At 42.1% G+C, this 24,397-nt stretch overlaps 1 protein-coding gene and 2 non-coding genes across 3 annotated transcripts; 1 reads left to right on the forward strand and 2 right to left on the reverse strand.

Moving 5' to 3' along the window:
- Positions 1-516: 516 nt before the first annotated feature.
- On the reverse strand, positions 517-588 carry trnaa-ugc (transfer RNA alanine (anticodon UGC)). The gene has a single exon. It is a non-coding gene; the product is annotated as a tRNA-Ala (tRNA).
- Positions 589-5,700: 5,112 nt separating this feature from the next.
- On the forward strand, positions 5,701-8,292 carry LOC139208544 (sterile alpha motif domain-containing protein 9-like). Its single transcript, XM_070838258.1, is given in 2 exon segments — positions 5,701-8,059; positions 8,062-8,292. Coding segments are annotated over 2 exon segments (1,770 nt in total). The 5' UTR covers positions 5,701-6,427; the 3' UTR covers positions 8,200-8,292.
- A 10,063-nt stretch (positions 8,293-18,355) lies between these two features.
- Positions 18,356-18,427, reverse strand: trnaa-ugc (transfer RNA alanine (anticodon UGC)). Its single transcript has one exon. It is a non-coding gene; the product is annotated as a tRNA-Ala (tRNA).
- Positions 18,428-24,397: the final 5,970 nt, after the last annotated feature.

The following is a 24,397-nucleotide window of genomic DNA, read 5'->3' on the forward strand; positions in this document are numbered from 1 at the left end:
TCCTCAAGCAGCCAATTTCACCAAACACCAACAGCCCGATCTCTGGAGTATTTTACAATTACATATCCTACTCATCCATCCATCTATAGCGCTTATCCTTAAGGGTCGCAGGAGAGCTCCCAGAGGTGGGGTAAAACCCTGGACTCCTCAACAGTCAATCACAGGGCCAATACATAGAGACAGACAACCACTCACGCTCACACTCACCAGCTGAGAACACCAGGCGGCTGGAGAAGCTGGTTAATAAGGCTCGATTCACTGGGGATGGTGGTGGAAGGACGCACACAGTGCAAGCTGCAGGACATCAGTGAAAATGTCAGCCGTTGCATTCCCAAAAGTGGGATAGATGAACGGAGAACACAAAATCCTAACGCCTCAGTCATCATCTGTAATGAGGATTGGACAGGTGGATGTATGGCTGGATGGAGGGACGGACATATGGATTGGCAGACAAATGGCTAACCACTTTGATTTAATGACACACGGCACCACTGTGGTGTAAGGGCTTTAACTTGTTGGAGATGCTGGGGATTGAACCCAGGACCTTGTACATGCAAAGCACACGCTCTACCACTGAGCTACATCCCCTCACTTGCTATGACCTTTTATGAGTATTTCAACTGCTCAATGAGTGTCTCACTACCTCTGTGGCTACTCATGATAGGGTAGGGTGAGGACGTTGTCTGTGAAAGATGTTGACAGTAGTTGTACACTAAGTTGTCAGCTTATTACATATGTTACACTTTTAAGAATGACGCTGTGGTCGATCCTTTGTGTAGCACATTCATTTTTATTCCTGTAGAAATGGTAACAAAAACATATCAGTCTTAACGTCTGTGTTGCTCCGTGTTACTCGTACTGTTGACGTCTCGCTCTATTTGAGACTGGCATATCTCAGAACACACATTACAAGTTGATCAAGTCAAAAACATTCAAATTACAATCATGCCATCATGTAATGATCCATCCTGTAAACAACCTTTTCACCAAAAGTATTTATACTCAATGAACATCTTTTTAATCTACCCTTATTCTCCCATGAACAGTTTCACATTTTTAACTTAACTTATAACTGTTTTTAACTCACCCGTCTTTATTATTGTCTCTGTCTAGCTCTATGTTGCTCAAAAATACCAAAATCTAATACTGAAATCGTGTCTTCCATATAAACTCTTATTTTAAATGTAACCAGATCACCCATGTTCGAGATAGCGTTCCGCTCTTATTCTGAAAACCCAACCGGAAACTGTGTACTGCCGGCGGTCAAACTTTAATGCGCGCGGACTTTATCATTGTTAGCATTGTTAGCATCTGAGTCGTTTGCCTTTGCTCATTCGTTCACACAAATAAAGCTTTAACTCCTTCCAACTCATTCTCTAGCCACAAGTCTTATCCCTGTTTGGGATTCTATCTACGGCTGCTTGTTTCTCACTTTAGAAAACAGTTTTCTCTCTCGTTTTTAACATTTTTAGCGCTGCGTCGCTGTACTCAGTTAGCACTCCTTACAACGACTCACTCGTCTCCATTCATTCAAATCACTATATGTCACAGTCACAGTCTAAGGCTTATACATGTTATATTATTTTCATATTTCCTTCTGGTTATGATTTTTGAGCATCTTACCTGCAGAAATAGTAACAAAAACATATCAGTCTTAAGGTCTGTGTTGCTCCGTGTTACTCGTACTGTCTGACGTCTCGCTCTATTAGAGACTGGCGTCCGCTATTGGTACCTGATGCACACAGCTCCACCTACTGGCCAGATACTGCAACTATGTACAATGTAACCAGACCTGCTAGAAACGGAATGAAATCACACCGAGGATAATAATACAGTCATTTTCAACATGTTTTAAAGTTCTTAGCTGTTTCTTATGAATTCAGATGAATCCAGATTTTAAATGGGGGGGCAAGATATTTTAATCAAGTCTTTTTAATCATGTCTTTGAAAACACTCTTGGTGTCTCTAAAAACACTCAGTGCCACAGTGACACTCCTCCCCAGGTAGGCTAGGCTCCCAAATCAGACTGGACATCAGCCTGATGTGATCTGTCACCTGGGGATGCCTCCTGCCAGTCAGCTAATCACCACACCGGTCAGACAGGCTCTTGTTTGCCTGCAGCTGCTCACACCCAGCACTAAGTCTGCATGCAAGTTGAACTAAATTTAGACTGCATGAATTTTTCTGCTGTGTGGCACACAGACTGTGAGAGTTTCACATATTAACGTACTATTCATACTACATGTGATGTCAAATTGAGTACGTAGTGGATTTTAACTGCATAGGAAGTGGATTTTGTATATACGAGAAAGGACTTACTCAATTGCACCAAAATGCACTGCTTCTCTTCAGACAGTGGGCTGCCAGGCAGACATTTCTAACACCACACTGTGGCTGGAGAGGCATGATTAGATCAATAATCCAACCACCGCCCACCAAAGTCAATTATTCTCTCAGATTTGGACACCCCCACCCTTGTGCTCCATGGGGGCATTGCTTGAGGTTAACGTTGCCGGTGCGTGCATAAAGTCAGATGTGGTCTGGATTAAGACACAAATGTAACCAAGGAGAGCCAAGATAGCGACATTAGGGCATGTGTCATTTGCTCTGTCTGGTCATTTGGAAGGTTTTGAGTACAGATAATGCATAAGCTTGACCATGGAGGGCTGCGTGTTTAGCTGCAGCATCCGCCCTAGCCTTGCCACGGAAGAAAGTGTCATGATCAGTAACCACACAGAAACCCACACAGTTAGTGCCAGAGCTATCTATAGGCTGAGCCATCAACAAAGAGAAAGAACAAGGTCAGGGTTAGTGAGAGGTTCATCAGCCATCAGGACGTGAGGAACAGAACCTCTACGGCAGCCACACAGTTATGTGGTTGGCCGTCAAACTCTGTTTGGAGGAGAGTGGCAGGATTAAGTTTGGAGCACCTCTGCACCCTGACATTAGGCTTGTCAAGCAGGACAGTGTGATATCTGAGCCAGCGAGCTGTAGAGAGATGGGAAGTTTTATGATCATTCAGGTTTTATGATCATCATTCATTTCAAAGTGAATGCAAACCAGTCCTGGGAGTCTGGATGAACTGGAACACTGAAAAATGCATTAGCAAGGTCAAGAACAGAGAACCATTTAGCGTCAGGAGGTACTTTCTGTAAAATGATGTATCGGTTAGGCACAGTGGATGTTCTTGGAGAAACAGCAGCGTTAACAGCCTGTAGATTTTGCGCAAATCTCCACTCAGTCGGCTGACCTGGAGACCCTCCTCCGCTTTAATCGGCTCTGACCTTCTCTCCTCACTGCAAACAAGCACCAAAAGATGTTTCTGACTGTCTGTTACCCTGTTTGAAGACCTGAGGGCAGCTGACTGCGCAGCGTCTCCACACACGGATGGTGAGTGTGTGTCTTTATTTCCCTTGTGTCTGATCAGAAAAGCATTATCTACTTTTAAATAAAAAACAGCATATCCTCAGTTGTACAGTGTAGGATGTGTTAACCCTGCTGGGCTGATGTCTATCTGTAGTTATTTCCCTTTACTGTTTTTTACTTTTACAAGTTTTAGGTTTGTGTGTTTCAATTCAATTCAATTCAATTCAATTTATTTGTATAGCCCAATATCACAACAGAGTGTCTCATAGTGCTTTACAAAGTTCACTGAAATAAACAAGTGTAAGCGAACAAACAATCTAATAAAGAGTCCAGCAGTCGATGAGGCCAATGGATCAGTCCGGTGGATCAGTCCGAGGCATCACCTGCCCTTTATGACCCTTCTTCGATTCCTTCGGATCAGTCCAGTGGATCAGAATCTTTGACATTGCATTGACTTCCAGTATACCATAACAATAGATTCAAGACCTTTATTTGTCACATACACAGTTATACACAGTAATGATGCACAGTGAAATGTTATAAGAGTAGATAAAGATAAGAGTAGTGCTTAATAAATTGTAGAATTATTTTCTGATAGATCTGTTTGCTATAGTTTGTTGGAATTGTGAACTGAGCAAACACTTTTAAAAATACATCTTCTGTGTGAAGTACTTTTACATAGTTCATGTATCACTTGTAGTAGATGGTCAACATGCCCCCAGAGCTGTAAGGTGTTCTGCAAAGTTAAATTACTATTTATGTCTATGGAGTCTGGTGACTTGAAGCAAGCAAAAAAAAATAGAGGCTTTTTTTTTGTAGGTGGCTCAAGTATGTTTTTCTGCTTCTCTGACCCACAACAGTGCATACATCTACTGTAGGTAATAGACCAACTATGAATAAATACCTCATACAACCTTTGACTTTACCTATGACTTTAATTACCACTGAGCCTTCAAGCTGTAACAGCTCCTATCAGGTCATCACATGTGCTAAATGCATATGTGTTGTGTTTACAGCAACATGCCACTTCCTGTCACTCCTCTAGCATCTAGCACATGCCCGGCTCATATCCTGTTTGACCAACACTCGTGAGGTTGACAAAACAATCATAATGCCAATTCAAGGCCAAGCCAGCATGCTCAATACCATGGCTCTGGAACATACCATACTTAGTCAATAGAATAGCACCATTAGTAATATTAGTTTAACATTTAACATTTGTGACTGACAGGTCAAAATATTTGCCATGACAATGGTCTGTAGCAATTTGCTGTGTTTTTGATGCTCAGACCTCAGAGCACAGTTTGGTTGGTAAAATGATTAGGTATTATTAGGTAACCAATATATAGGTATTGGTTGAATATCTAGTCCTGAATATGTTGAGACAATTGTCATCTTCTATATTAATAGCTATGTTTTCTTTTTTCTTTTGCAGCATTAATGATCAAGATTTATGAATATTGAGCCAACTGTCATGGATTATCATGAAAAATGAAGGTAAAGCAATACAGTGTCTAGATCTCTATTGTGAATCGCTCTTTTTAAATGATTTTTGTAGGGTTAGTGATCTACATTAGCCAAGAAGAAACCAACGCCATTATGGCAGATCAAGATGAAATGAAGGTAAGTAACTGTTGAGATGATTAGCATTTTAGGAGAAGATTTTTCTATAACATAGTCCACTAAACTGTTCATTAGATTGAAGACTGTTACATTAGGTTGAAATGCTAAAGATCACCTAAAGATAAAGTTATTGCTTCAAGTTGTTCTGCATTGCTACCATGTGTTGCTATCTAACACTTCAACACTACATATGACTAACAAATAATTAAATGTGCATTAATTTGACTTGAAAATGAGGTAATCCTTTGTATATGTGACAATGAAAAAGCATTTACCTCCTGGAAGGACCTTATCGATGCTCGGTGTGGAATAGATATCTCCAATAGATGCATATATGAGCTCAGTTTTGCCGAAGTGAATGGAACTATCCTCAGTCTTCTGTCAAAAAACTGTAAATCCAGACGTTTCCTACCCTGTGGTGGGGGAAGCAAAGTTCTTCTTGAAAAGAAAGTGGAGCGTAGCCTGAATACTTTGGAGGTCCTGTGCGTGAACCAATGTGAAGGAGGAAACGAGGACAAACTTATCATGGAGGAGAACTTCTACAAAGGGGGAAAAGTGTGGTGGTGGAATTTCTATTTCTCAGAGCAGCCTGGATCCACACCATTTATCAAACCAGACAAGTTTGACTTCATCATGAACACAGTCAGACCAGATTTGTGTTCCCTGAGAAAAGCCTGTGTGTTGCTCAACCTCATGCACATACCTGGATGTGGTGGGACAACTTTGGCCATGCATACTTTATGGGCTCTCCGGAACAGATTCCGTTGTGCTGTCCTTAGAGACAGCAATGCTGACTTTGCTGAGGTAGCGGATCAAGTAGTCAAACTTTTAATGTATGACCATGATGAGCATCTACCACATGTCCCTGTTTTGCTGATGATTGATGACTTTGATGATAAGGAAAAAGTCTTTGACTTGCAGCAGCTCATTGAAAAAGAATGTGCAAAGAAAGACATTCAGTCTAAGTCTGCACAGGTCATTCTCCTAAACTGCATGAGGTCGGAGTCTGCTGAGCAGCCTGAAACAACTGAGGAGACAGTCTTCATTGGAAATGATCTTTCTGAGAAGGAGCAGAAACTGTTTGAGGAAAAACTTGTAGAAATAGAGAAAACATACAAGAACGCTGATACATTGTATGGATTCATGATCATGAAGAAGAACTTTAAGTCAGAGTATGCTCAGGGTGTGGCCCGCAACAACCTGAAGGGCTTCAACATTAATTAGAAACAGGCACAACTCCTGGCTGTTTTAGTTCTGTTGAATGTGTACTGCAAGGGTGCCCCTCTCTCTGTTTCTCTGTGTGAGGAATTTCTTGGTCTTCAACCAAAACCATATCGTGGAACCATCAAAGCTGAAGAAGGATTTGGGAAATTTTCCAACTTAATTGCCAGCTGCTCAGTTGTGGGTAAGGTAGCATTCAAAGCTGTGAAAATGATCCATGGCAAGTATTGCACGGCACTGTTTGCAAGAACTTATAACATCACACAAAGTCAGCAAAGCTGATATTGCCGACCTTCTGCTGACCACAGACAAGCTTTATGAGAGCACACAAGGCAAAGACAAACTCCTGCAAGATGTTCATTACATTTTGGTGAAGAGATATCATTCAAAGGAAGAGGGGTTTCAGTTCTCTCCACTGATTCAAGAAACAAATGAAACCCCAGGACAGGAAGAGATGGTGCTACAAAATGCATGGAAAAGATTTGAGAAAGATGCTGTTGTTTCTCAGTTACTAGCCAGGTACTATTACCTTAAAAAGAAGGATTTCCTAGAGGCAAAAGTTTGGGCAGGTAGAGCAAGAAATATCTCTGAAGACAGCTCATATATAGCAGACACATCAGCACAAGTTATCAAGCATGAGCTCAAGAATGCCATTGCAAACTACAGGGAAGAGCCTATTAGTCCTGAGAAATTGAACATGTTTCTTAAAATGGCTGAGTCAGCAATAGATGCATTCAAGGAAACGCAGAGCCTTGTAAAGACGGAGTCAATTCAGCGATTACAAATCAAGTCAGACAACTGCCCTTTTAATATATCGGGGTGCCTGGGAGAAATTCAGGTTGGAGTACTTGTCATTGAAGTGCTGGCAAAGACCCCCATATTTTCTTCTGACAATGTCCACCATGACATAATGAGTGGGGTTCTCTCTGGAGATGTTAAACTTCAGGATGTAGAGAGATGTGATCAACGGTGCAATAAACACAGTCCCTACTACATCATTTTCAGACAGTTTGAAGATGTTCTTTACAACGTCAGATATAGGATGAAGATTAACTTTGACTTGCTTGACACTTTTTACGTGAACTTGGGCTCCAAATTTGGAATGAAAGACAGCCGAGAGCAAGTTACCCAAAAAGAGCTTTTTAGATGTTTCAGCGTGTATAGAGAGCTTTTCTGCAAGACGGATTCTGCAGCTCTCTGGAAGGGTAAAACCATGCATCTCATGTTGCAAATACACCAGGCCAGACAATTCCTGGAGATGCAAAAAGCTGATACCTACTCTGGGATTCTTAATCATCTCTCAAATGACATCTCACCTGAAATAATGGAGAAGATTGCCAGACAGTATCAATTTGTTTGTGACCCTCATCATAACCCGACGGTGAAAGACAGAATCAACTTCATCTATGTCAATGTTGTGTTGAGTCATATCAAACTACAGTCACGATACATTCTGCCTCACCAGAAACTGGTTTATCTGCTTTGCCAAGTTGTGCATCAGCAAACCCCATTAAATGATATTTTGCCACTGTACTTCATTGCAGTTGTGCTTTTGTGGCCACAGCAGCACCATCCAGAATGTAAAAATGTGGGGAGGTACATCTCACAGATGAGGAACTCTTATCACACAGTGATGAAGGAAGTGTACAATGGCAAGAGGCCCATTGTCCATTTCTTCCTGGGGAAGAAGCAGGGCTATGGACAACTGGTACACTTTAGAGAAATCAAAAGGTGCATCGTGGGTGGGGACGAACAGTTTGCCTCTCTGTGGGAAAATGGCAAAATATGGAAAGAGAATAAGGTGGACAAACTTCTTTGCAGGGTCACGGGCCAAGTGACTTGATACTGGCAGATACTTGTACCCCAGATCTGAAGGTTGAAGTCACCCCAGTGTTTCCAAGTGAGCTCAGAGGGCATGCCCAGGGTTCAAAAGTGTCATTCTTTATTGGTTTCACCATGAGAGGCCCTCTTGCACTTGACATTAACTAAACTATGAAAGCAGCCTGTTCCAGCACAGCTAATCATTCCAAACCCATCTGTTTTATTCATTCTTGCATACTTACATACAAAAAGAGTATTTTGAAATTTGCACTGTATGTTTTGAGCATTTTATACATTTATTGGACATTGACAGTGAAGAGGTAGTCAGGAAATGGGGACGAGGGGGGGGGGGGGGGGGGGGGGTTATGACAGCTGGACGAGTCATTTTTGAATAATGAAAATTGATCTTTTTTTTTCTATAATGAATTCATGTGACATTTGAAAAGAAATTCAACGTTTTACCTTTTGTCATGTTCTGCTTTAACTGAATATGTTTAATATTCTGATATTTACAATGAAATAGGTTTTTTTTGCCTTTTGTCATTATGTGTTACATTATTTTAAGGACTTTGTTTTTTTTTTGCCGTTCCATGATAAACAGTGATGAACACTGTGTTTTGCAAAACATTTTTAAATAAAGATTTCCTGTAACATTACCATGTAAGACATCATTTAACGTTTTCTGCACCATGTGCGCAAAGCAATTGTAATAAGCTCTTTGATGTTGTTTACATGCCATAGTTACTAATGTAATTCTAAACACAACATAAAGCTACACACAAGTTATTTGTCCATTTAAGGTTCTTCAAACACTAGAGGGCACCACAAGCTCAGAAATACTAAAATCATTTCGTTATATGCTCCACACTGTGTGTCTGTGAGTGCCCAGAATAAAACTAAAAACAGATACAATATTTAGTTTGTCTTTTGTGCTGCAGTGTCCAAGACCAGTCAACAAGATCAGGATAGCTAGTTACATTTCAGAAAATGTATGTTAAAGGAAATCTTAATTCACTTTTAATGCCACTGGACGCTAAATCACATGAAATGAATCACTGCTTTCAAAGTGAACTTAATAGGATAAGTGAATTGTTATGCAGCTTATTTAAATATATGGCACAAGACCATGATATGAGTATTATAGTTTGACATCTTGCATACCTCAATAACAATAGACAGATGGTTATAAGTGAACAAGAGGGTGGAGGAGGACGGTGCATTCCCTGTTGTAGGCAGACAGCCACATCCAGAGGCGCCGTCAAGGGGGGGCCAGAAAAATGCTTGGCCCCCCCAGTGGCCCCCCCAGTTCTGATAGGTCAAGTTCACATTTGAAAATTTAGGAAATTGTATCTACGTTGTCCGAGTGCAAGTGAAGGCAGCACTGCAGCAGCTGCTGCCCAAACTCAGAGATGGACAGTGGAAGTTATTTTCAGCGGCAGCTGTTGAGACAACCAGACTACCAACAGGTAAGTCAGTCAAACAGTACTTACTTTTAGAACAAATAGTGTGTGTTTGGTAAACTGTGTCTGTGCTGAACCTCATGCTGGCTGCTCTCCGTTACTGAGCATCTCATTAGCTTGTGTTAAGGATCACTAGTACCTGTGCCGTGATGCTACGGCAACTTGCAGACAATGAAGAGAAAGTCTACGGACATCTCTTCCATATGTGTGATGATGCAGGACAAGATAACACCGCCGAGCAAACCCATGAACAGACAGGGACAGAGACAGAGCAGGGCAGTGCAGAGGAGCAGGGTCAGGCAGCGACAGGTCCAGAGAACAGGGAAGAAGTAAGGCAGCAGGTCAGACAGGACACAGCTGTTCATCCTACTGCTGGACCAACAGGTGAGCTGAGAACAGGGTCCCTCATGAGGAAATGAATGGCAAGAGAGTAACTTTACCTGGATAAACGTGTGGTAACAAGGTGTCAACACTGAGTTATGAATCCTGGTGCAACAACAGAAAGCTTCTCATTCATGTTTACTGGTAGAAGAGTTTGAACAGTCAGAACAGAACTGACTGTGGGTCCATAATCCAACTGTAATCTGGGATTACTATGGACATGTTATTATTGTTGTTTATTTTCCTCATGTTTCATCACAGATATTTCCCAGTCAACATCAGAGGGCCCAAACAGCAGCATCTCAAGTTTTTCCCTCGTACTCTTCAAGGGGGCAGAAGACGAGGCTTCAAGAAAGACTGGCACAGTGTGCACGCATGGCTAGAATCCTCTCAGAGCTGTGGTCAAATGTCTACTGTCAAAGACAATGCTTTGTTTACAGGTTTACAGCAGAATAAAGCTGTACTGAAAACAATCAAAGGCCTCTGTGTGGTGCTTTTAAACTTGAGTAGACTTGTTCCCTGTAACTGTTTAGTTCATTCCATGAATGTACTCCCTAATAGTAAAGCTGTATAATACAACTACCCTATTAGAACAATGACTTTCCTAACTCATAAATAAACCAACACTTAATAAAACAGGCTTGTGCTGTATTAGTCCATGTACATCTAAGTAACATTAACTGTAAAATTAGAAAGTATATGAGTACGTGATTCCTTAACTCTCATATTGACATTGATTTTGACTAGCCTCAATACTTACAACAGCTTTTCTTCTTGAAATTCCATTATTGTTTTTGGTTTTGGTGTGCCACTCCAGGATTTTCACTGGCCCTATCTGGCCCCCCCTGTGAAAAATTTCTGGGGGCGCCCCTGCTCCAAACAGAGTTTGACGGCCAACCACATAACTGTGTGGCTGCCGTAGAGGTTCTGTTCCTCACGTCCTGATGGCTGATGAACCTCTCACTAACCCTGACCTTGTTCTTTCTCTTTGTTGATGGCTCAGCCTATAGATAGCTCTGGCACTAACTGTGTGGGTTTCTGTGTGGTTACTGATCATGACACTTTCTTCCGTGGCAAGGCTAGGGCGGATGCTGCAGCTAAACACGCAGCCCTCCATGGTCAAGCTTATGTATTATCTGTACTCAAAACCTTCCAAATGGCCAGACAGAGCAAATGACACATGCCCTAATGTCGCTATCTTGGCTCTCCTTGGTTACATTTGTGTCTTAATCCAGACCACATCTGACTTTATGCACGCACCGGCAACGTTAACCTCAAGCAATGCCCCCATGGAGCACAAGGGTGGGGGTGTCCAAATCTGAGAAAATAATTGACTTTGGTGGGCGGTGGTTGGATTATTGATCTAATCATGCCTCTCCAGCCACAGTGTGGTGTTAGAAATGTCTGCCTGGCAGCCCACTGTCTGAAGAGAAGCAGTGCATTTAGGTGCAATTGAGTAAGTCCTTTCTCTTATATACAAAATCCACTTCCTATGCAGTTAAAATCCACTACGTACTCAATTTGACATCACATGTAGTATGAACAGTACGTTAATATGTGAAACTCTCACAGTCTGTGTGCCACACAGCAGAAAAATTCATGCAGTCTAAATTTAGTTCAACTTGCATGCAGACTTAGTGCTGGGTGTGAGCAGCTGCAGGCAAACAAGAGCCTGTCTGACCGGTGTGGTGATTAGCTGACTGGCAGGAGGCATCCCCAGGTGACAGATCACATCAGGCTGATGTCCAGTCTGATTTGGGAGCCTAGCCTACCTGGGGAGGAGTGTCACTGTGGCACTGAGTGTTTTTAGAGACACCAAGAGTGTTTTCAAAGACATGATTAAAAAGACTTGATTAAAATATCTTGGCCCCCCATTTAAAATCTGGATTCATCTGAATTCATAAGAAACAACTAAGAACTTTAAAACATGTTGAAAATGACCCTCGGTGTGATTTCATTCAGTTTCTAGCAGGTCTGGTTACATTGTTGGTACCCCTCTGTTAATGAAAGAAAAACCCACAATGGTCACTGAAATCACTTGAAACTTACAAAAATAACAATAGATAAAAATTTACTGGAAATTAATCATTGAAAATCAGCCATTACTTTTGAATTGTGGTTCAACAGAATTATTTTTTTTTTTAAAACTAATGAAACAGGCCTGGACAAAAATGATGGTACCTCTATAAAAGATTGAATATAATTTGACCAGAGGGACATGTTTAACTCAGGTGTGTCCTTTAATTGGCATCACAGGTGTCTTCAAACTCATAATCAGTCAGTCTGCCTATTTAAAGGGTGACAAATAGTCACTGTGCTGTTTGGTGACATGGTGTGTATCACACTGAACATGGACCACAGAAAGCGAAGGAGAGAGTTGTCCCCAGAGATTAGAAAGAAAATTATAGACAAGCATGTTAAAGGTAAACGCTATAAGACCATCTCCAAGCAGCTTGATGCTCCTGTGACAACAGTGGCACATATTATTCAGAAGTTTAAGATCCATGGGACTGTAGCCAACCTCCCTGGACGTGGCCGCAAGAGGAACATTGATGATAAATTGAAGAGACGGATAGTTCGAATGGTATCCAAAGAGTCCAGAACAACCTCCAAAGAAATTAAAGTTGAACTCCAAGGCCAAGGTACATCAGTGTCAGATCGCACCATTCGTCGTTGTTTGAGCCAAAGTGGACTTCATGGGAGACGACCAAGGAGGACACCACTGTTGAAAGCAAATCATAAAAAAGCGAGACTGGAATTTGCAAAAATGCATATTGACAAGCCACAAAGCTTCTGGGAGAATGTCCTTTGGACAGATGAGACAAAACTGGAGCTTTTTGGTAAGGCACATCAACTCTATGTTCATAGACGCAAAAATGAAGCATACCAAGAAAAGAACACTGTCCCTACTGTGAAACATGGAGGAGGCTCGGTTATGTTCTGGGGCTGCTTTGCTGCATCTGGCACAGGGTGTCTTGAATCTGTGCAAGGTACAATGAACTCTCAAGACTATCAAGGCATTCTGGAGAGAAATGTGCTGCCTAGTGTCAGAAAGCTTGGTCTCAGTCGCAGGTCATGGGTCTTCCAACAGGATAACGACCCAAAACACACAGCCAAAAACACCCAAGAATGGCTAAGAGAAAAGCATTGGACTACTCTGAAGTGGCCTTCTATGAGCCCTGCTCTAAATCCCATTGAACATCTGTGGAAGGAGCTGAAAATCTGGAGAAGACACCCTTCAAACCTGAGACAACTGGAGCAGTTTGCTCACGAGGAGTGGGCCAAAATACCCGTTGACAAGTGCAGAAGTCTCATTGACAGTTACAGAAATTGTTTGATTGCAGGGATTGCCTCAAAAGGTTGTGCAGCAAAATATTAAGTTATGGGTACCATCATTTTTGTCCAGGCCTGTTTCATTAGTTTGTTTTTTTAAATAATTCTGTTGAACGACAATTCAAAAGTAATGGCTGATTTTGATTGTTTAATTTCCAATACATTTTTATTTATTGTTACTTTTGTAAGTTTCAAGTGATTTTAGTGACCATTGTGGGTTTTTCTTTCATTAACAGAGGGGTACCAACAATTTTGTCCACGTGTGGTTGCAGTATCTGGCCAGTAGGTGGAGCTGTGTGCATCAGGTACCAATAGCGGACGCCAGTCTCTAATAGAGCGAGACGTCAGACAGTACGAGTAACACGGAGCAACACAGACCTTAAGACTGATATGTTTTTGTTACCATTTCTGCAGGTAAGATGCTCAAAAATCATAACCAGGAGGAAATATGAAAATAATATAACATGTATAAGCCTTAGACTGTGACATATAGTGATTTGAATGAATGGAGACGAGTGAGTCGTTGTAAGGAGTGCTAACTGAGTACAGCGACGCAGCGCTAAAAATGTTAAAAACGAGATAGAAAACTGTTTTCTAAAGTGAGAAACAAGCAGCCGTAGGTAGAATCACAAACAGGGATAAGAGTTGTGGCTAGAGAATGAGTTGGAAGGTAGTGATGGCGAGATGAAGCTTCATGAAGCATTGAAGCTTTCACACATGGGTCGAAGCTTCATGGTGCTTCATTTGCTCTACTGCGCCATCAAGTGGACAAATAAAAGTAAGACAGCCAGAGTGGTTGAAGTGACACCATGGCTTCGCTATGTGAAGCTTCATTCATTCATCTTCTACCGCTGAGTCCCACTGAGGGCTCTGTCATCGGGCCAGAGGCAGGTTCACCCTGGACACCCTTGTACTGTTTGATAGGGGTTCTTTTCTGGTTTTCTCTAAAGTAATTATTTACTTTCAATTCAATTCAATTCAATTGTAAAGAAAAGTGAATGTGCTTGTGCAACTTGTTGTTTTGGGACTGTGCTTGTGGTACTAGGAAGGACAACCTGTACAAAAAACAAGGAGGGGCAGTTTTATTTGTTTTTATTCAAAAATATCAATTTTTCCACAGTGCTGGGACTCAGGCAGTTTCTTTTTTGGCACAATATTTCTCCCGCCTTTGAAAATACCCTTTCACAAGGGACAGATGAAGCTGGGGTACAAAGAATTTTCACAGCTAGTTTGTACAAGTTTGGATATGTCTGCTGTTGACGTTTCCAATACTCCAGGGGGTCCTGCAGTATTGTGAGATTTGGCTCTTCAAGGTACATTTGAACTTCCACTGTTGCATCAGCCGTGATGTTTTGGGTTCTTGTCTGCTGGACTGTGGTGTTAAATCGCTGCCACAGTCTGCTACCTAAAACAGAAAAACAGGCTGTAACATGTGACTGCATTCAAATACACAATGACAATGTATCCCTTACATGAACTTGCAGGCTGAGAAGCTTCTGATGTGTGTGGCTGTGAAGAGGATGATGATGAAGATGAGGATGATGATGACATGGCATTGGTTCTCATTACTGCAGCACACCCAGTTGTGAGCCTCCTCTCTGCCTCTGCTGCTTTATTAGTGCTGAAGAACCCTATTTTATGATGAACACATCTACAGAGTTATTGCTAAACTTTCCTGGCTGGTTGTGTCACTACGCTGCCACGTTTTGGAGCCTACAACAAGTCACAGTAAGACATGAACAGTTTTTGCCATAATTCTAACAATTTTTTTGTATAGACGGTTTTAACTTGACAACATTAACGACCAAAAAGAGACAATAGAAAAAACTGTCAATGGCAATGTGAGAAAATGATGGCAACTAGTCTGGCCCTAATTCAGGTTCAGTGTTTGCTTTTTTCAGACCTCCCTCCACACACACACGCTGTGCTGGCTCACAGAAAGAGCAGGTCATCTTCATTTTGGTCAAGGCTTTCTATGGCAGGTTCATCAACTGAGGGAGCTGACTTCAATGAGTAAGCAGCTGATGTGCCAAAAAGCTGCAAAACATTATCAGGCAGCTTGTGCTCATAGCAAGCCTCAGCAGACAACTTCAGACCAAATCTGACATACAGGATGGAGTTAAGGGTCTGAAGTTTGCTTTTTACCACACTCATCTGGCTGAATAATCTCTCGACTTCAGCATTGGAGTGTGGCAAGGACAAACAGACACAGCAGCCATGGCAAGTTCCTGAAACGTGATATCAGCTGCATCCCTGAACTTCCAAATCTCACCCCAGAAGCCCACGCCATTGGTGGACAATCTTGTCCATCTCTGCAGGAGAGAAGCCAAGGAGCTTGGCTAATTTTTCTATTTCTCCCAGGCTCTTATTGTGCTTTAGAGTTTCCTCTACATTGAAAACTGACATGTGCTGCAATGTTTCAATGTTGTCCGGCAGTCTCACCCTCAACTCATTAGTGAGGGAGATGGTGAAGGCTACACACCGCTTTCTGACATTGTTCTTCTCCTCAGGCACAAGGTGGAGCTCAGCTGCCTTTGACTCAAGAAGGTAACCAAGGTACAGTTTGGGACTGATGTATCCATCAATTGGCTCTTTGAGTACATCAGTATTTGCCAGTGGATTCAGCACCCTGCTACTCACAGACTTTATCAGGCTAACCAAGCTGTCAAGGAGCTGCTTCATGTCTCTTTAATGTCTGCCACTAACTTGCTATCTTCCCCGGAGCCTTTCTGTGCTTTTCTCATCTCTCTGGTTCCTGTGGATCCTGGTCCTGGTCCTGTGGTTCTCTGGTTCCTCTGGATCCTGGTCCTGGTTCTCCTGCTGTGGTTCTCTGGCTTCATGAATTATGGTAAAAAATGTTCATGCTTTACTGTGACTTGTTGTAGGCTCCAAAACGTGGCAGCGTAGTGACACAACCAGCCAGGAAAGTTTAGCAATAACTCTGTAGATGTGTTCATCATAAACAAAATGTAATCAGTTCTTTTCAGGGAGTTCATTCCACAGTGCAGGTAGAAGTTTGGGTTCAGGTGTTTTGCATTTTTGAGGACACAGCGCCCCCTTGTGTCCTGTAGGAGTAACTATTTATCAATGTTCCTCCACTGGTTTTCTCTTTTTCACTGTTTTTTCTTTTCATTTATTATATCTTTACTTTTAATGAGTCATTCAATGATATGTGTTAGCACTGTTCATTTGGGATAAATAAAAACAATGTGAAGTGTGTGGACCTGCCCGTTGTGCTCTTTTATGTCCAGGGAGCCACATCTGGCCATTTTTGCAGCAAGCACATGAGCCAGAGCCCGTCTGCCCTGTGCCACGGCTCTGTGAAGAAATCTGGCAGTTTGAAAAGAAACGACACAGTTAGATTATATCCACATGCAAATGACTTCAGACTGTTTAGCCACTACTTTGAGCTATTTCAGTATTTGACTATGCCAGCCACTTTTAGTTGCCCATTTCAACCTCTTTGCTTGCTAACTAGTGTTCAGTCTTTAATACCCCTGCCAGGAATGACTGCTTTAAATTGCTGACTTTGAACCGTGTTGGTCCGTAGTGAAAACCGTGAGTTTTCATCAAAAGCTGTTGCCTTGGTGGCGTCCAAACTTGTCATGATTAATAAGAGTCCCAGCCTGAAGACATCTACATGCCAGTTAGCTACCACAGTCATTTTGCCACCTAGTGACAACAGGAAGTAAGACTTTTGTGCCAATCATCATTTGATGTGCATGACATTGCCCGACATGCACAAAGGTGCGAGGGCCCTTCAACGCTGCTTGCAGCTTTAATTTCGGATGCATTTCCTCACATTTCAATAGGGTCCTCGCAGCGCTTGGTGCTCGGGCCCTAAATATACATAAGCAGCTTTGTCACATGGCTTGTTATTCTGCTGAAAGTAGCCATTAGAAGATATGTTGAATACAGCAATGAAGGATATGGTCAGCACACAGATAAGGACACATGGCTGAAGTTATGATATAGACTACCGCATATGAACCCACTATATGTAATACTGTTACAGGATTACAGTGTGGTGTAAAGACTTATGCTAGTCATACACATGTTGGAGATGCTGGGGATTGAACCCAGAACCCCAGAACCTCAGTGGTATTTCAACTGGCCAATGAGTGCCTTAGTACCTCTATGGATACTGATGATAGGATAGGGTAAGTTCTGTATATTATGATAGAAAATTGACAGTAATTATTCACTAAATTGTCAGTGTATTAGGTTCACCAAGCTAAAGAGATCAATTGTCTAACACAACAGTCTCTTCCACAGAAATCATCCTTAAGGTTCATGGGGCGCTGGAACCAATCCCAGCTGACATTGAGTGAGAGGCGAGTTTACAACCGGACAGACAACAGTCAGACAGACAAACGGAGAACACACAATCATAATGCCTCAGTTGTACCTGTAATTAGGATCGATTAAAATGATCAGTTTACTGTTTGAAACGTACAAAGTATTTGGGAATCAGTGACTTTCATCAAAACCTGTTTGCTTCATGTTTGCTCCTTTCCCACTTGAGTTGTCTGGGCACACTCTGAGCAGAGACTTGCCTGCATCAAAGGCTTATCCAACATTCCGGAACATGACTTGTCAAAGTGATGACACATCAAAGGACCTTTTGTGAAAAGTCTCATCAGGCACCAAGGGCCCAATCTCTGGATAGCACTTATCCTTAAGGGTCGCGGGAGAGCTCCCAGTTGACATTGGGCAAGAGGTGGGGTAAAACCCTGGACTCCTCAACAGTCAATCACAGGGTCAATACATAGACACAGACAACCACTCACACTCACACTCACCAGCTGAGAACACCAGGCGGCTGGAGAAGCTGGTTAATAAGGCTGGCTCAGAGCTGGATACAAGTCTGGATTCACTGGGGATGGTGGTGGAGGGACGCACACAGTGCAAGCTGCAGGACATCATGGACAATGTCAGCCGTTGCATTCCCTAGAATGGGATAGATGGAAGACAGACAGACAATACAGAATCATAATGCCTCAGTCATCATCTGTAATGAGGACTGGATAGGTGGATGTATGGCTGGATGGAGGGACGGACATATGGATTGGCAGACAGATACCATTTTGATTTAATGACACACAGCACAACTGTGGTGTAAGGGCTTTTTGTGCTAAACATTAATTTGTTGGAGATGCTGGGGATTGAACCCAGGACCTTGTACATGCAAAGCACACAATCTACCACTGAGCTACATCCCCTCTCTTGTTTTGAGTATTTCAACTGCTCAATGAGTGTCTTCCTACCTCTATGGCTAGTCATGATAGGGTAGGGTGAGGAAGTTGTGTATGAAAGAAAATTAACAGTAGTTGTACACTAAGTTGTCAGCTTATTGCATGCACCAAGCTAAAACTGATGGTGTAACACAACAGTCTCTTCCACTCTTCATGAATGTTACACAGTTGAGTTTATATTCAAACTGCTTAGAGAGATGTTGTTATGGTGTTAACATCACTGCCTCTGGGCTTCCTCAAGCAGCCAATTTCACCAAACACCAACAGCCCGATCTCTGGAGTATTTTACATTTACATATCCTACTCATCCATCCATCTATAGCGCTTATCCTTAAGGGTCGCGGGAGAGCTCCCAGTTGATATTGGGCAAGAGGTGGGGTAAAACCCTGGACTCCTCAACAGTCAATCACAGGGTCAATACATAGAGACAGACAACCACTCACGCTCACACTCACCAGGTGGCTGGTCAAGCTGGTTAATAAGGCTGGATACAAGTCTGGATTCACTGGGGATGGTGGTGGAGGGACGCACACAGTGCAAGCTGCAGGACATCATGGACAATGTCAGCCATTGCATTCCTAAGAATGGGATAGATGGAAGACAGACAGACAGAGAAAAGAGAATCATAATGCCTCAGTCATCATCTGTAATGAGAATTAGAATCAACTTTATTGGCCAAGTTTGAACAGGCAAACAAGGAATTTGACTCGGTGAAACTTGACTCTCTATGTACAGTGAGGAGAAAAATAGAAATCAACTACAACAATAGGAAAAGAACAGGACAATATAAACAGTATAGAACTCTTTAACAACAGTATGTACAATAGAGGTAGGTGTAGTGCAGAATTGCAGTGCAAAAATGTTGCAAATGTGCAGGAGTGTGGAACTATTGCACAGTGGATCCTGAGACTCTGAGGCTAGTGCGAGTTCATCAGGGTGACGGCCTGGAGGAAGAAACTGTCTCTGTGTCTGGTGGTTTGGGTGTACAGTGATCTGTAGCGCCTACCAGACGGGAGGAGTTTGAAGAGTTTATGTGCGGAGTGTGAGGGGTCTGCAGAGATGTTACCTGCCCTCCTCCTGACCCTGGACAGGTACAAGTCCTGGATGGAGGGCAGATCGGCCCCAATTATCCTCTCTGCAGATGTAGTGTTGGTTTTTTCCCAAAGAAAACAGGCAACTTCTCTCATTTAAGGTGTTTTAATATGTGTAAGAATAAAACATAAGCATGGCCATGGACTCAGTCTGTTCTCGGAAAACCACAGTCAGCAAGCTGTTAGTCTGTAGCCAACAGATAGCAGAGTGAGCCCCGGGCTCTGTGTGAGGCATCAATTTGTACATTCAGATATTGTGGATAGAATTGTGATTTGTTTTGACTAGGTGGGGGAGACCATGGTTTAGACTTAGCCCTCCCTTGTTGGTGCACAGGCTGGTCCCAGCCTCTTGGCATCACAACCTCCCACCCAGTAAAGCCCAACCTGGAAAAAATACCCTCCCTACTCTAGTCTCATGCATGATCATCTTTCAGTGCAACCTGTCCCTATTGTGTCGATCTTGTCTAACTTCTACGATAGTGGCATTCAGAGAGAGCATCTCTTGTCCTTGGAGCTCCCTTATATGGAGTTGTTAGTGTGGTGCATGTAAGCTGTGTGCCCTCTTGCCAGACTTCTCTCATGCTCTCATGTGTCTAACCCTTCAGAACCTGGGGTCAGTGCTTGTATCCCGTCTTTAACATTATGAAGCTGGCCAACTCTATAGCAATACATTTAAGCAATATGTGTCTGTCCCTGTAAATACAAAGCCGTGAATACGGAACAAAATAAGGCACTATGAATAATAACAACATGATCTCCACACATCATATGGCACTTGGAAATAGTAACTCTATATCAGGGGTCACCAACCTTTTTGAAACTGAGAGCTACTTCATGGGTACTGAGTCATACGAAGGGCTACCAGTTTGTCACACTCCTCTGAAATAACAAATTTGCTCAGTTTGCCTTTAGTTATATATTATTATTAATGATACTCGTCTATGTGAAGACACTGATCACATTAGTGATTTCTCACAGTAATTATCAACAATGACTTAAAGTGGGAAACAGATAATATCAATATTACACATTTAATTTCTATTAGCCCCCAGTTGGACACAGGGGACGTGCCCCCCCTTTCCATTAAGTTGCCCCCCCCAAAAATCATTGGAAACACATAAATAATTTGGAATAATATAGTTATGTTCAATGAAAAGCACAACACACGCGGTGCTAATAATAAACGTAAAACAATGCGTTTCTTAATTGTTGAAAAATTATGATCCCCCTATTCCTCACAGTGGTTTGGTCCACATGCTGTTCTCCGATGCAGCAGCTCTGTTTCAGTGACAGTCACCGATAGCAAATAGCATCATTGCTTCTTTGATAACTTCTCCGTCTGAAATGCCTCCTTCTTCCTCTTTATCAGAAAATGTGTCGCTCTAAACTGCTGCTGCTTACCCAAAGCTGCCTTCGACTCTTCCCGGTGGGCAGTTAGCATGCTAGTTAGCATGCTAGCTTTGTGACCCGTAGTGAAGCGTCTCTCCACATTGTGCCGCTTTGTCGTCGCCCCACAAATGAGACACACGCAGTTTTCTTTCACAGCAGTAAAAAAGAACTTTTCCTCCCATTCACTGTGAAAATGCTGAGTTTTCTTTCTTTTTTCTGCCATGTTTTTTGGGTTAGAAACCGCATTCAGCTCCTTCATCTTCGCTGCGCTCGCTAGCTTACTCTCCACGAGCGCCAAAGTTTAGACATGAGCACAATACTTGACCTTTGAACTCGAAGAGGTCAGAGGTCACCTAAAACTATCTAAACTAATTCTTTTATTTTTAAGATATTGTCATTTTCAAATCTATATAAATACAAGTGTGATTAAAAAAAGAATAGCAACAGAAAAAAAATTAATTTTAGACGCAGCTCACTGGTGAGTTGTGCTTTTTTTAGAACAGGCCTGCAGGGGGGCGACTCATGTGGTCCTTGGGGGCGACCTGGTGCCCGCGGTCACCGTGTTGGTGCCCCCTGATCTAGAGTGCCAGTGCCCTCCTAACGTGTGGCTCACAGCATGGTCTCTATCCTCTCTTCTCTCTATTCATTCTCCATTGCAGCCTCATGAGTGAAGGTCGGTGCCCTGCTGATATGGAGAAGTGAAAATAAAAAATCAATATTGTCGAGTGTTCGTTTTTTTCGATGAAGGACAGGCAACTTCTCTCATTTAAGGTGTTTTATTTTCTGTGTGAATAAGTATTGAGCTTGGCCAAGGACTCAGTCTGAGCTCTGAAAACCACAGTCAGCAAGCTGTTAGTCTGTAGCCAACAGGTCACAGAGTGAGCCCCGAAGCACATATGCAATAACAGTATATACATTCCAGCAAGAATACAATTATTTTTGATTGGTTGACTAGGTGGGGAGTAGCCGTGGATTTATGCTTGGCCCTCCCTTCGTTGGTGCACAGGCTGGTCCCAGCCTCTTGGCATCACGACCTTCATCCAGCAGCCGTACCTGTAACAAAGTATCCTCCTTGGTGACCTTTCCCTATCGTGTGTGTGCTTCTTACAATGGAGTCTTTCTGAGAGCATCCCTCCCCTGCAGTTATCTCATCCTGCTGTTCCAGTAACGGCCTCCCACCAGCCTCGTCCCTGGAGCTCCCAGTACTGGGTGTGAAATGTAGTTTATGAGGTGTGTAGTAGTGCATGTAAGCGTGCTTGTGCTTTCTTGCCATAAACATCCCACTTAATCATCATGTGTCTGGCCCTTCAGAACCTGGGGCCAGTGCTTGTTCCCCTCTATCAACTTTGGGGTATGGCTCTTCCCTGTGGCAGTGCATTGCATTACTATGTCTCTCCCTGCAGATTAAAAACAGTGCATACATTGTCAGTAAGAACTGAACTTCCAGTGTTAGCAACACAAATGGTTCTAATGGTTGATTATATAGTGTTATTAGTTCACTCACAGGTCACTTGGTTAGTTCAAATAAAGGTTATACAGTTTACTATTAATATAATGTTAGTCATACAGTTATTATTGCTAATTCAAATCCAGTGTTGGGTAATTAGTTTTACATATAGTGTTGTTAGTACAAGTTTAAGGCACACAGTATTATATATTTGGCCTTTTTATAAGTAGTGATTAAAAGTAGTATTAAAAGTAGTATTAAAATTCCCCACAATATCAAATCAAATAATTGAATAAAATCAATCAGAATTAGTGAACTGCTGATTGGAGTATTGACTCTTTATAGGATGGAGAAGCACAACCCATAATCCAGAAAAGAAAAACTTGTGTCCCAAACACCTAGGGGCCCACCTGGGAGGCGATGTAGCACTTCATCTGCTCCGTGCAGGGGATGAGAGAGCTGCTGTGTGGTATGGTGTGTGTGTGTGTGTGTGTGTGTGTGTGTATATGTGTGTGTGTGTGTGTGTGTGTGTGTGTGTGTGTGTGTGCCACAGGTGAGCACCACCATCTCAAAGTTCAGTGCAAATGTGTTGTGTTGAAACCAGGTGGTCAATAATATTCTTACAATGACTTTACACATTTATATTTATAGTCTGCATCTATATGATGGTTGATGGGATTGTTGGTGCCTTCACTGGTTATAGTCACTGATTTAAAGGGAAATCAATGGTTTCTAATGAGCTGGCAGTGACCTTTTCTCCTTTGCCTCAAGATAACGAGTCTTAATAATGACTTTCCTCTCACTCAAAGGCATAAAATAAACATTTTCCTCCATAAGGAGTGAAATTCACCCCGAGATTAGTCTGATCTGTCATGAGAGAGACTCGTGATGCTGCTGGAGGGGGGGGTAGGGAGCTACTGAGAGCTACAGAAAATCATTTCCAAATATAAAAAGGGAAAAGGGAGGGGGATTAAATGTGCTAATACATAAAATGGATTTCAATAAAGTTCTCTTACACTCACAGTAAAGTACAAGATATAGGAGAATTATATAGATATTGTCTTTAGAGACTTTAAAGAAGGATGTTGTATTGAGATGTAAAACATACACACGTGAGACATAATGACAAAACAGATAAACAGCCTGACTTGTTATGAATGTCAGACATTCAATACTTCCTTAAAGGTGTCATGGTGTGATGAGACACTGCAGTTGCTTAGATATATTACAAATGTTTCCGTGTTTGACTTTATTGTTTGTTTTGTGACATTGTGAAGTGATGGTGAAGGTTATTTAGAGGGTTTATTTAACATGTGACTGACTGGATAACTGTCGCACCTCCAGTGAAGCATCCTCAGTGTCTCTTTCCCTCCTGCTCTCCTGCTTTGTTTGCAGCACTCATACACAGAATGAAACTCTGCCATGTCCTGTATGCTGTATGTGTATGTTTGTGATGAAGTTTACGTTGTGTGTTTCTGAGAAATCCCACTTATTTGTGAAGGATCCTACTGACTTGATGACCAACATGTATGGTGACACTGTTGTCACCACTAATGGTGAATACACTCACACACAAAACCTCCACAAGTGACAGTTGATTGACAGTTGAACTAATTGGTACTAATATTTAATATAGATATTTAATTGAAAGCTGAACATCTGTTCACATTAGATTGTGTGGTTGCATTTGACATTTGTAAGGATATGTATTTTATGATGTGGAGAATCCCGTGGTTCATGGAACTTGTTCTTATTTTGACTCTAGCTGTATATTTAGAGCCTTTGGTTCAGTGGGTGTCCGTGATGGCACCAAAAACAGTGGCAAGGATATTTGTTACACAACTGCAAAGCTTTATTGCTGCAGTAGTTGTAATGTGTCCATCAATGCTGAAGGTGTCTTGAGCAAGAACTGACCCAAATCCCCACAGTTATGATACTGCGTGTAATGTGGTGCAGCAAAATGCAAGACATACGTTTGCAGAACACCTTAGAATGACTTCATCTTGTTTG

This window comes from Pempheris klunzingeri, chromosome 10, assembly GCF_042242105.1.
Source record: "Pempheris klunzingeri isolate RE-2024b chromosome 10, fPemKlu1.hap1, whole genome shotgun sequence".
In the NCBI taxonomy this organism is placed as follows: domain Eukaryota; kingdom Metazoa; phylum Chordata; class Actinopteri; order Acropomatiformes; family Pempheridae; genus Pempheris; species Pempheris klunzingeri.